Source organism: Temnothorax americanus, unplaced genomic scaffold, assembly GCF_048541705.1.
Source record: "Temnothorax americanus isolate GAGA-0224 unplaced genomic scaffold, ASM4854170v1 Scaffold65, whole genome shotgun sequence".
Taxonomy (NCBI): Eukaryota; Metazoa; Arthropoda; class Insecta; order Hymenoptera; family Formicidae; genus Temnothorax; species Temnothorax americanus.
This window is the reverse complement of record NW_027509787.1, coordinates 643432-655889: the sequence shown is the minus strand read 5'-3', so window position 1 is coordinate 655889 and position 12458 is coordinate 643432. Positions and strand designations below refer to the sequence as shown.

The 12458-nt window shown below is 35.8% G+C and overlaps 2 protein-coding genes across 6 annotated transcripts in view; one reads left to right on the top strand and one right to left on the bottom strand.

Annotated features, from left to right (window-relative positions):
* Window positions 1-12458, top strand: part of Ocrl (Oculocerebrorenal syndrome of Lowe) — an 81782-nt gene that overhangs the window by 63842 nt on the left and 5482 nt on the right. For 3 of the 5 annotated variants that reach the window (XM_077421190.1, XM_077421188.1, XM_077421193.1), the window contains 8 exons: window positions 4187-4298; window positions 5164-5385; window positions 5499-5634; window positions 5755-5934; window positions 6203-6299; window positions 6407-6544; window positions 8735-8832; window positions 8923-9100. In XM_077421190.1, the coding sequence (XP_077277316.1) occupies window positions 4187-4298; window positions 5164-5385; window positions 5499-5634; window positions 5755-5934; window positions 6203-6299; window positions 6407-6544; window positions 8735-8832; window positions 8923-9100 (1161 nt within the window). Of the gene's footprint in view, window positions 1-4186; window positions 4299-5130; window positions 5386-5498; window positions 5635-5754; window positions 5935-6202; window positions 6300-6406; window positions 6545-8734; window positions 8833-8922; window positions 9101-12458 lie in introns of all 5 variants that reach the window. The other 2 variants (XM_077421192.1, XM_077421189.1) reach the window with 2 other exon arrangements.
* LOC143905675 (uncharacterized) lies at window positions 170-4180 on the bottom strand. The gene is made up of 4 exons (XM_077421228.1): window positions 3832-4180; window positions 1446-1583; window positions 589-719; window positions 170-508 (listed from the first exon to the last, which is right to left on the bottom strand). The coding sequence occupies exons 2-4, from the start codon at window positions 1498-1500 to the stop codon at window positions 170-172; spliced, it is 525 nt and encodes a 174-aa protein (XP_077277354.1). The 5' UTR covers window positions 1501-1583; window positions 3832-4180.

Sequence of the window (12458 nt, the reverse complement as noted above, 5' to 3'; positions counted from 1 at the left end):
CATATACTGGCTCGCCTCTAATAATTTCTTTTAATGTTTTCCACATAATCGTAGGATTTTCCTTATTAAAATCTATCATATTTTCATAATATGAAAGAGAGAGAGAGAGAGAGAGAGAGAGAGAGAGAGCGCCTAATTTACAAGCCTAGTTAAAAAAGATAATCGACTTTTAGTCGACTTGTGCATTTATCTTGGATGCAATGTTAATAATATTTGGAATATTATCATATACTGTTTTTATGTCATACATACTTATTTGAATAAATAACCAAACGTGGTGTGATTCATACGGATAGTTGAGATTTAAGATGTGAATTAATTGAAAACAAATATTTAAAGCTTTCAAGAACGTGACTGGTTCATATAATACATCTTCAAAACTCACGAAAACTTTCTCTATGTCAACATGTGTAGGTCCTTGGAGAATTACAAAAGGTTGCACTGGAAGTCCATATTTTTGCATTTGCTTTGTTTTAGCTTCTATAATAGTGGGAATATCAGCAGGTATCTAAAACGAGATTTTTTTTAGGTAATGCAATTATTAAATTTCGTTATTTGAAATAATAATAAAATTAATTATCAATATACCTTAACATGTACGACAATTCCACTTCGACTTTCTTCAGTATTAGGCTTCCAATTAGTTATTCCTTTATTATATCCCGATTTTGAAGGCAACAATGAGAACAATAAATACAGCATCAAGTAATGCGTAGAATCTGTAATAATTTCAATGTTATATAAATACAAATAATATTGAAGGAATACTATAGTCAATTACAATACTTGTTAACGAATAAATGTGTGCGTGCGTGCGTGTGTGTATTTTTATTGTTAAAATATCTAACAATATAAATAATATTACCAACTTTTTGATACATTTTTATTGTTTTTTATGATTTCCAAAAGTAATTTATCACTGAGAGACAATTGGGATTTGCTTATGATTAATAATTTTTGAAATGTCTTTTCGAAATTTACAAATATTTGACCATAGTTATTCGGAAATGTCCTCTTAAAATCGTTATCGATCTAAATAAATCATTTATAAATAAGCAATTATAATGATTGAAATGTTTAATAATTATTAACTCCTTGCTCTACGATTTAAGTTCCAACAGCGTGAGCCCAAAACGAAAATAAGATCGCCCAGATTCGAGCCATTCCACAGTTTCCACGGTTTTCTGAATAAATTCTTATTTCACATAATTAGGGGAGACCGGGGCTAAGCCGACACTATTTTTTCAAAGGCAATTTTTAATATTTAATTGATGTACCACGGTCTAGGCGCGTGATAATGTTTTGATCCGAATACCTGACTATGAATTTCACACGTAATTGTAAGGCAAAGAGTTAAAGTACTATTCTTTAGTGTGCATGCAAATATAACCTCATTAGGATGCTGGCATGTGCAATATCTAAAAACTAAAAAAATATATATTTACCTTCCAAAACAGGAATTAAGTGTTGCAGGCCGGCTTCTTCAAGTCTTGCCTCCATTGCCAAAAACAATATCAAACTTTACAAGACACAACTCGTCTATGTCCAAATGACGACGTCAACGATAGGTTTCCTGGCTTCTCCTGCGAGTCAAGAAGAATATATAATAGTGGCTACTGAATATATTCCTTGGTCAGCGGGAGAACTACGGAATCTATTGTTGATGTGCAGTCAACACGTACTCAATGCGCGCTATTCGCCAGTTAAATGACGCACACACAGAAACAGTGTATGTACGTGAGCGAGCGACGCGTGCGTAGCATGCGCTTAGCGGCGCGGCGGCTCCGTAATACCAAACAAAACACTGTTTTGCGCGTTAATCGAAGATGCGTTTCTTTAATAAACGATGTATTAACTATTAATATATCTATCTTTCTGAATACTCTAGATGCGTATTTATCTTTAATAGTGTTAAACTTATAAGAAATTATAGTTTTACTTATACTTAAAAACTTCAAGTTTCCATATTGAACTCCACATATATTCATAAACAATTTGTATACGAGTAATAATATAACATTGACTTTCCTTGTCATAAATAAATGTATGTTTGCGTAAAATATTTTATCAATTTCGACAAATAAAATAATTTATTTGAGATTATTGATTATACTTATATTAATAATTAATATAAATTTGTTAATTACAAAGACATTACATTTAATATACATACAATTTCATATAAATTGATGGTATTTTTACTATACAGTTACGTATATTATTATTAAATATTACGAATTTACATTGACATTTGTATATTTCTGACAAAGATATCAAGTCTAAACTCATGGTATATTAATAATTAAAAAAGTATTTTTCTCAGCGCATGATTTCTGATTTATATTCCCTGTTCCTATTGCCTGTTGCCTAGCATTGTGCAAGGGGCTTTAAGGGGATCCTGGAGTGACCGCCGATCTCCGACGGGGTCGATAATTTTGATCGTTTTCTATGTCACCGGCCTATATCTATCCTTATCCAACGAGATATCCGTCCTTGTCAGATTGCAACGCCATGTATGTATGTACACTGCGTGCGTGCGTGCGCGCGTGCGTGCGTGCGTGCGTGCGTGCGTGCGTGCGTGCGTGCGTGCGCGCGTGCGTGCGTGCGCGCGTGCGTGCGTGCTTGCGCGCGTGCGTGCGTGCGTGCGTGCGTGCGTGCGTGCGTGCGTGCGTGCGTGCGTGCGTGCGTGCGTGCGTGCGTGCGTGCGTGCGTGCGTGCGTGCGTGCGTGCGTGCGTGCGTGCGTGCGTGCGTGCGTGCGTGCGTGCGTGCGTGCGTGCGTGCGTGCGTGCGTGCGTGCGTGCGTGCGTGCGTACGTGCGAGCGTGCGTGCGTGCGTGCGTGCGTGCGTGCGTGCGTGCGTGCGTGCGTGCGTGCGTGCGTGCGTGCGTGCGTGCGTGCGTGCGTGCGTGCGTGCGTGCGTGCGTGCGTGCGTGCGTGCGTGCGTGCGTGCGTGCGTGCGTGCGTGCGTGCGTGCGTGCGTGCGTGCGTGCGTGCGTGCGTGCGTGCGTGCGTGCGTGCGTGCGTGCGTGCGTGCGTGCGTGCGTGCGTGCGTGCGTGCGTGCGTGCGTGCGTGCGTGCGTGCGTGCGTGCGTGCGTGCGTGCGTGCGTGCGTGCGTGCGTGCGTGCGTGCGTGCGTGCGTGCGTGCGTGCGTGCGTGCGTGCGTGCGTGCGTGCGTGCGTGCGTGCGTGCGTGCGTGCGTGCGTGCGTGCGTGCGTGCGTGCGTGCGTGCGTGCGTGCGTGCGTGCGTGCGTGCGTGCGTGCGTGCGTGCGTGCGTGCGTGCGTGCGTGCGTGCGTGCGTGCGTGCGTGCGTGCGTGCGTGCGTGCGTGCGTGCGTGCGTGCGTGCGTGCGTGCGTGCGTGCGTGCGTGCGTGCGTGCGTGCGTGCGTGCGTGCGTGCGTGCGTGCGTGCGTGCGTGCGTGCGTGCGTGCGTGCGTGCGTGCGTGCGTGCGTGCGTGCGTGCGTGCGTGCGTGCGTGCGTGCGTGCGTGCGTGCGTGCGTGCGTGCGTGCGTGCGTGCGTGCGTGCGTGCGTGCGTGCGTGCGTGCGTGCGTGCGTGCGTGCGTGCGTGCGTGCGTGCGTGCGTGCGTGCGTGCGTGCGTGCGTGCGTGCGTGCGTGCGTCACTGAATATATGTCGTAGGTCGTAGGTAAATGGTTATTTTAGGAAAATAGCTTCTGACTAGGCAAATGCTATCTGCCTGGTCAAATAGTTCACACCCATTTATTTTTGCTATTTTCCTAGGCAAATACTATTTGACTAAACCGCTGTTAGGCAAATGGTATTCAACGAAACATGCATTAAGGTAAATCTGAAGAATAGTGGCCTCCTCACCAATTTTGTTGAATTTAGGCTTAATTGACACGTTTTTGCACAAAACGATCGAATCTGGCAGAAAAAAGTGTCGCTCTGCCCCGCGAAGCGAGATATTAAACGTAAAAGTTGACAAGAATCAGGTTATGATTCCTGTCATACCGACGAGCTGTAGCGACTACGAACATGCCTTCTTCTTCTTCTTCGTATGTTTAATGGCCTTCAGGCAATACTGCCCCAAAAACGGCCAGGGCGAACCAATAGTCTTATGAGCCGTGAGGCGTGTCTTTTTTCAATTGCACTGACGCGAGTATGTGTAGTTGTGTGTGTATGTCCGCGGTGTTGGGAACTCGGGTTAATGCCGTGGGTTTGTTAGGCCCAAGGAACTGCGCGGATCACTTCCCCCTGCGGCCCTACGAACATGCCCTGTGGCCATATGCGCATGCTCAGTGGCCGCACGCGCATGCAAAAGTGCGCGAATTTGAAACGTATGTATACTTATAATGCATATCACTTACAATTAGTTTTCAATGATGAACATATCTTATATAACATATCAAAGTACAGGCGTGTACATTTTAATGCATGTTTCGTTGAATACCATTTGCCTAACAGAATAGTATTTGCCTAGGAAAATAGCAAAAATAAATGGGGGAGAACTGTTTGACCAGGCAGATAGCATGATTTGCCTAGTCAGAAGCTATTTTCCTAAATAAATAACCATTTACCTACGACACATACATCAATGATTCAGAGAAACTCTGATTTTATATAGAAAACGAGAAAAAATTACGGAATTACAGATTTCATTACCTTTATCTTAATATGGCATCTCGAGTTACAGCGATGACAGATATAGGTTTCGATAACATAGAAAATGGTAATTTTGACGGTTATACAAACGACACCAGCATCACCTTAAAATTTTTAAAATTTTCTTAAAAATGTTAGCACGAAGGATTTTAAACCATTTTAAAATATTCCTAAAACCATTTTAAAATGTTTCTTACAATATTTTTATAGAAATATTCAGAAATACTTTTTGAAAACATTTTGTTCTATATGGGAATTACACCAATTGGTAGATTGACAGAAAAGCCAATTATGTGCATTTCTAACAATTTCTTTAATAAAATATCCTTGTCAAGTTCTACCACAAATAAAAAGTGTTTGTAATCTAAAAATGAAGCGTTTCTAGACTCATGTTTACATGACTTTCATCCTTACAATGAATAGAAAATGCTATATAAAGTTTGGTCATTTATTTCTAAAATACTCTCTATGTGTGTGTTGTATATGCATGTATATACGTATGTATAGCATATATACATATACATACATTTCTATGTATAGTCAGATTTATTGGCTGGGAGATTTAAATTATCGGATAACGGATATGGATGCAGCAACAGCTAAGCAGTACATTTTAGAGGGTAACTACGGCCCGGTCTTAGCATTGGATCAACTTGGACATCAACGCAAGGCAGGACGTGTGTTTCAAGGATTTCAGGAGGCCGAAATTGACTTCAAACCTACATATAAATATGATCCAGGTACCGACAACTGGGATTCAAGGTATCCTAAAAATTGTATTAAATTTCCAAAATGCAATCTATCATTTATTATGTGAAATTTAATCTAATCTGTTAATCTGTTCCTTTTTTAATGCTTACATCGACAATATATAGCGAGAAATGCAGAGCTCCAGCTTGGTGTGATCGAGTATTATGGAAGGGAGATATGATTAAATCAGTCGGTTATAAAAGTTATCCAGAACTAAAGATATCTGATCACAAGCCGGTCAGTGCAAGTTTCGATTCTCAGGTAAGTATGCAAATATATATGAATACTGATTTCTTATTCTTTTTTTTATTAATTATGAATTTATCACTCGAAAGAGATGGCATACTATTGTACATTGCGTCATATAATTTTCCAAAACAGATACGAATTATAGATACGGTTAAGTATCGTAAAATTCATGAGGAAGTTATGAAAAAACTGGATAAATTAGAGAATGAATTTTTGCCTCAAGTAATGGTCGACACCACGGATATTATTTTTGATATTTTGAGATTTCTTGAGCCTAGCAGTAAAGAACTTATTATCGCTAATACAGGCCAGGTAGAGTGAATAAATAATTATTTCTTATTGAATAGATAATTAATTTTTGCCATGTTATGACATGCGTACGCAGAGAGGGGTAGAAGGAGGGAGAGAGAGAGAGAGAGAGAGAGAGAGAGAGAGAGAGAGAGAGAGAGAGAGAGAGAGAGAGAGAGAGAGAGAGAGAGAGAGAGAGAGAGAGAGAGAGAGAGAGAGAGAGAGAGAGAGAGAGAGAGAGAGAACACACAATCTTTACTTTTATTCTTCATGTTTATATTCTACAAACTAGGTACCAGTACAATTTGAATTTATAAAAAAGTTAGACGATACAAGTTACTGCAAGGATTGGTTACACATAGAACCCTATACAGGCTTCATAAAACCAGGTATTTATCATTTATAATTACAATTTCTCTTACATTTTGTTAAATGTATCTCTCTATATTAATATATTTTTATATTATTATGTATTTCCTTCTCCTTTTTTTTTAAGGTGAAAAATGCGATATTAAACTAGAAGTGTATGTAGACAAAAAGACTGCATGTAAATTGAATTCCGGTGAAGACAAGTTGTATGATATATTAGTATTGCATCTTGAGGGAGGCAAAGATATTTTCATTACTATAACAGGTATATTACATGCACATAATAGCAACGACAATATTCGCTCCGTGCGTTTCAGCGCCATCTACCGCTATCGCCATGCAATAAAAGTGGAAACAACGATGAGATATGAGATATGTTTATTATTATATGTTGATTATTACCAAAGCTTCTTGTGCAATAGATGCAGTGTATTTTTTTACATTTTACTGTTAATAATTTCGGTAAGTAAAAATTGCTATACGCGCATAATCTATGATTGTTACTATATAATTGGAGGTTGACTGCACAGCGGTATTTATGTCACTTTAATTACTGGAACTTCTATTTTTTATATCAGAAAACAATATAAATAATAACTACTGTTAATTAAATATTTTTAAAAAATGTCAGTAGTAAAAAGTGAAAAATGACGCAACAACTACGATGACCCATTTTTAATAATAATACGTCTAGTTGAATAGGAAAATATTCCACCCTGAGTTCACTATTCTCTCACCCGAGCGCTTTCGTAGCTCGTGCTATCCCCTCCAACCAAACGCACAGAGCGAATATAATAGAACTGAGGTTATTTATTTTTACATTTTTATATCATAAGTTATTAGGGTGATTCAAAAATATCCTTTTTTTTCGCGACGCACCTCAAAATATTAAAACTTACCTAAAAAAAGAATTTTCCTCAAAATTTGAGCAAAATCGAACTAGTTTTAGAGGTCGCTACCAGCAATTTTCAATATTTTTGATTGAAAAATCGGTTTTTTTTTCAAATGTTCAAAATTGCATAACTTTTCGAGTTTTAATGATAAAGGCGTGAAATTTTTAGGGAATCGTCGTCCATTCGTGTAGTTTATGAATATCGAGTTAGAAATTATTATCGGAAAAAATGTTTTTACGTTTTTTTTGTTTATAATAAAAAAATAATTATCTATAAAACAAATAGGCGCCAGCGATCTGGGACATGGTTTTGACTTTAAATTACATCTAGGTAATCTAAAAATATATTTCAATAATCAAATGTTTGAACGTCGGTGAATTTGTTGCTTAAAATTTGTTTAAACAACAAATTCAAAAAACCACGTTACCTGTAATGTAGAAATAACGCATGTGTCATAATCTTTATTTAGGTGTCTATTGCATTTCAACTTTTGTTGTCAAATTCAAGTTGATAGAATAATAAATTATATCCAAATGCTACATATTCAATAATTTTTTGTTACAACATCAACTTCTTTTCTGCCTAATACAATAACACCATTCAATTTTACGAATTGCAATTGTTTTTTTACTGCGACTCATATTTGTAAAATGGATAGATTAATAACAATGTTACTTTTTTTGTAATTTGTCATCATAATTTTATTTTTAAAGAATAATAAGTACAATGTACTTTGAAAATGAAATTATTATGACAAATTACAAAAAAAGTAGCATTGTTATATTGATCTATCCATTGTACAAATATGAGTCGCAGTAAAAAAAAACAATTGCAATTCGTAAAATTGAATGGTGTTATTGTATTAGGCAGAAAAGAAGTTGATGTTGTAACAAAAAATTAATAAATATGTAGCATTTGGATAATTTATTATTCTATCAATTTGAATTTCACAACAAAAGTTGGAATGCAATACAGACACCTAAATAAAGATTATGACATGTGTTATTTCTACATTACGCGGGTAACGTGGTTTTTTGAATTTGTTGTTTAAACAAATTTTCAGCAATAAATTCACCGACGTTCAAGCATTTGATTATTGAAATGTATTTTTGGATTACCTAGATGTAATTTAAAGTCAAAACCATGTCCCAGATCGCTGGCGCGGCGCCTACTTGTTATAGATGATTATTTTTTTATAATAAACAAAAAAACGTAAAACAATTTTTTCCGATAATAAATTTTCTAATTTGATATTAATAAACTACATAAATATACAAAGATTCCTTAAAAATTTCACGCCTTTATCATTAAAACTCGAAAAGTTATGCAATTTTGAACATTTGAAAAAAAAACCGATTTTATAATCGAAAATATTTAAAATCACTGGTAGTGACCTCTAACACTTGTTCGATTTTGCTTAAATTTTGAGGAAAATTTTTTTTTTAGGTAAGCTTTGATATTTTGGTGTGCGTCGCAAAAAAAAGATTTTTTTGAATTACCTTAATAAGTCATGTTAGTTTAGAAATAATAATATAGTTGTGCAAATTAATGACATTTTTCAGGCACTTATGAGAGGAGCTGTTTTGGCTCTTCTATGGAAGCACTTGTTCATATTTCAGTTCCAATTAGAGAAATCCCTATTGGACGATTAATCGAATTGGTAAATATCTAAAAATTGACAGGTATTTTATTATTCCAAAAGTTTCTCTGTAATTTAATTTATACCTTAAATTTAATTTTAAAACTGCAGGAGAATAATAAAAATCTCACGCAAGAACCGTATCCAGTACCGAAAGAGATATGGCACTTAGTAGACAGGCTATATCGGCATGGCCTTAAAACTTCAGGACTTTTTGAAACGCCAGGCCTTCATAGTGAGATTGTAGCTATTCGAGATTGGCTAGATGAATGGAGTCAAGATCCAATGCGTATCCTTTTGATATTTTAAAAAATATACAATATATATGTATATGCATATGTATGTATATGTATGTAATTAGGTGGCAATATTTTTGGGTCAAAAATTTGATTTTAAATTTTACTCCTTAAATTCGTTCTAAGAACTCTCAAATGAAGACCCTTGAAGAGCAGGCGCTGTAACTTAATATTTAGAGGTCGCTCAAAGTCTCTAAACATGAATTTTTTTTCGAAAAATGGTAAACTGCATTTTTCACTCATTTTCACTGCTAAATCTCTGTTAGTTACCTTATTAAAGTACCTGGCCATCAAGTTTGAAGTACAACACATAAAACAAAAATGTAAATATAAGTAATTAATGCAATCTTTGGCATAAGATCGTCTATAGTAAATATAAAATGATTTAATGAATTTAACCATTTTTTAACTATCCGCGGCTTATAATCTTGTTTTATAAGTAAATATATCAAACGCCACTTTAGAAAAACATTCTATCACCTTCAAACTAAATCCTCTCTAAAGTTATATGCTGTAGCTTAAAAATTAATGGTCGTTAATTGCTTTAAAATATTGCTATTTTATTATTTTGGAAAATAAATTATACTATCAATATATCATTTAAATAAAGTCTACGTTTCCCGCAGGAAGTTTTCGTGCAGCGCATTTATCAGATTTTATATAGTTTACGCTGTAGGTGATGGTTTTAATGAATTTTGTATGTATGTACAGACGGCGTCATTAATGCTTTCCTAGCTGTGTTCTGGGGATTTCTATAGTGCACGTTACTATGCCTTTAGGTGGAAGGCACTAATGTGGAAGGCACGCCGTCTGTACATACAAGTCGGCTACTAAAAAAAGAGGTTGCAACACATGAAATTGGCCGCATATTGGATCACTTCTTCTTTCTTGAGTAATGGCTCCTAATTTTTGAGTTGGTGCTTCCTGGGGCACTAAAAAATTTTAACTAAAATTTCCCATATTGTAGTACCGGGTGTCTGAGACCATTCACCCACCCTTTTTCTTTCAAAAACTAAGCATTTTAGAGAAAAACGTTCTAGACAAAAATTGTATGGTTTTGAGGGGAACATAAGATGGTATCATTGATTTGACCTTGGGTGGCATCGTTAAGGACAGGTCAAGGACACCTTTAGTTTCTTAAATGGAACCCCCTATTTATTATTGCATATTTTTATAGTTTATGTCGAGAGCTTTCCAGAACACTATAATTAAGTATTTTTTTATTAAGTACTTTTCGAGTTATAAGACTTGAAAGTTACAGTATTGTGACATAATATTTTGTTAAGTATTTATAATTCAAATTCTTTACTTTTTATTTTTGCAAACAATACGAATCAATTAATGTAAAGAATGCACAATTTTGCTCACTCAAAACAAGCGCGAAAAGCGGCCTATTTCACGCTCGCGTTAGGAAAAATGCTTTTTCAATAACTATCAATCACGTAATAAAAAATCGGTACTCTTCTTTCATGGTATACGCTAAATTTAAGTCTTTGTCGAAAGTAATTCAATATGTACTTGGTGAATAGACATTCTGTAAGAATGAAACTTAATGCATGAATATAATAAATGCCTACAGAAATTACACAGCGCGCAATAGTTTATTCCAGGTATTTTAGACATTATTCTTAACAACGGTACAAGAATTACACTCATTATAAATGGCATTAAAATTGTTCTTCAGCTTTGTAGATTAGTGCGCTATCTACTGTGCCACATTACGCTCTTACACAAGTTTTTCTTTAAGAAAATTGTGTTTTTTTTACATTAATTAATTCGTATTGTTTGCAAAAATAAAAAGTAAGGAATTTGAATTATAAATACTTAACAAAATATTATGTCACAATACTGTAACTTTCAAGTCTTATAACTCGAAAAGTACTTAATAAAAAAATACTTAATTATAGTGTTTTGGAAAGCTCTCGACATAAGCTATAAGAATATGCAATAAAAAATAGGGGGTTCCATTTAAGAAACTGTAAGTGTCCTTGACCTGTCCTTAACGATGCCACCCAAGGTCAAATCAATGACATTATCTTATGTTCCCCTCAAAACCATACAATTTTTGTCTGGAACGTTTTTCTCTAAAATGCTTAGTTTTTGAAAAAAAAGGGTGGGCGGGTAGTCTCAGACACCCGGTATATTGTTTAAAAAGGCATAAAAAAGAAAAATTTTGACGTAAACCAGAGATCGATACGTTAACCCATTCGGGAGTTATTTAGGGTCAAAGTTCGGAAAAACTAATTTTTGAACCTAAATAACTTTTGAATGGGTCAACTTATCGACCTCTAACTTGCGCCAAAAATTTTCCTATTTTACGCCCTTTTAAAGGATATAGGGAAGATCGGGGCTATGTGTCCATACTTTACGCTTTTTTTAAGTTTACTAAAAAACTAATAAAGATAATTTGGCTAAAAGTTTAATGGTACAACCTTTCAACCTTGCTATTAAAAAAAAAACAATTAAAATCGTTGATCTTTTAACATTTTAAAGAGGTGAAATTTTTAAGTGGACAAGTCAAACGTAGACAGCCCCATATGCATATGATTTTTCTTTATATACGGTGGCATCAAACTGATTTTGAATCTGTTGCAAAATCAATGTGATGAGTTTCTTTTGTCCCCTCAATTCTTTAATCTCTTTTTATTTAGGGCCTTTACTTTATTCTCGGCAGCGTTTGAAATAGAAAATACTCAATAATTTAAGACAAACTCATATATTTAACTTGACGTGTATTTTTAAAATAAAAATTTGGTGACGATTCTTGAATCGCAGGATCAAGTAGTTGCTTTAGGTCACTTTTTTACAGTAGCGAGTGAGAGCCTGAACATTTATTCCAAAGTCTAACGCTGTTTTTACGAAAACATTCTCGCTCAATTTTGATTTTTTTAATCGCTCTAAATATAATTTTATTGGATATGTCTACCTTATCCGTCTTAAAGAAAGTCTTTTTTTTGTAGTTACGCACCATTATCTATTTATAAAAGAACAATTCGTCACACATTGAAATGGACACATTGCCCCATCAAAAATAGGACAGATAGCCCCGATCACGCTTTTCAGTCTTTATGTTGCCAATTTTAGGTAATGCGGAATTAAGATTTGACGCTTCTCACACCTGATATATTAATTGATAATATTATGAATTGCTTACTTTAATTTGAGTTAACTACTGTCGCACAGCAAATTTTATATATAGCTGGTTACCCGGGCTTCGCCCCGGAAGACATATGTAATAAGACACGCAAATAGTCTCTCTCTCTCTCTCTCTCTCTCTCTCTCTCTCTCTCTCTCTCTCTCTCTCTCTCTCTCTCTCTCTCTCTCTCTCTCTCTCTCTCTCTCTCTCTCTCT

Coding starts and splice junctions, on each gene's coding strand:
- LOC143905675 (XM_077421228.1), bottom strand. CDS start 1,500: ATGGAGGCAAGACTTGAAGAAGCCGGCCTGCAACACTTAATTCCTGTT. Junction 720..1,445: donor CTTAATTCCTGTTTTGGAAG/GTAAATATATAT, acceptor AAATTATTACAG/ATTCTACGCATTACTTGATG. Junction 509..588: donor GAATTGTCGTACATGTTAAG/GTATATTGATAA, acceptor ATCTCGTTTTAG/ATACCTGCTGATATTCCCAC.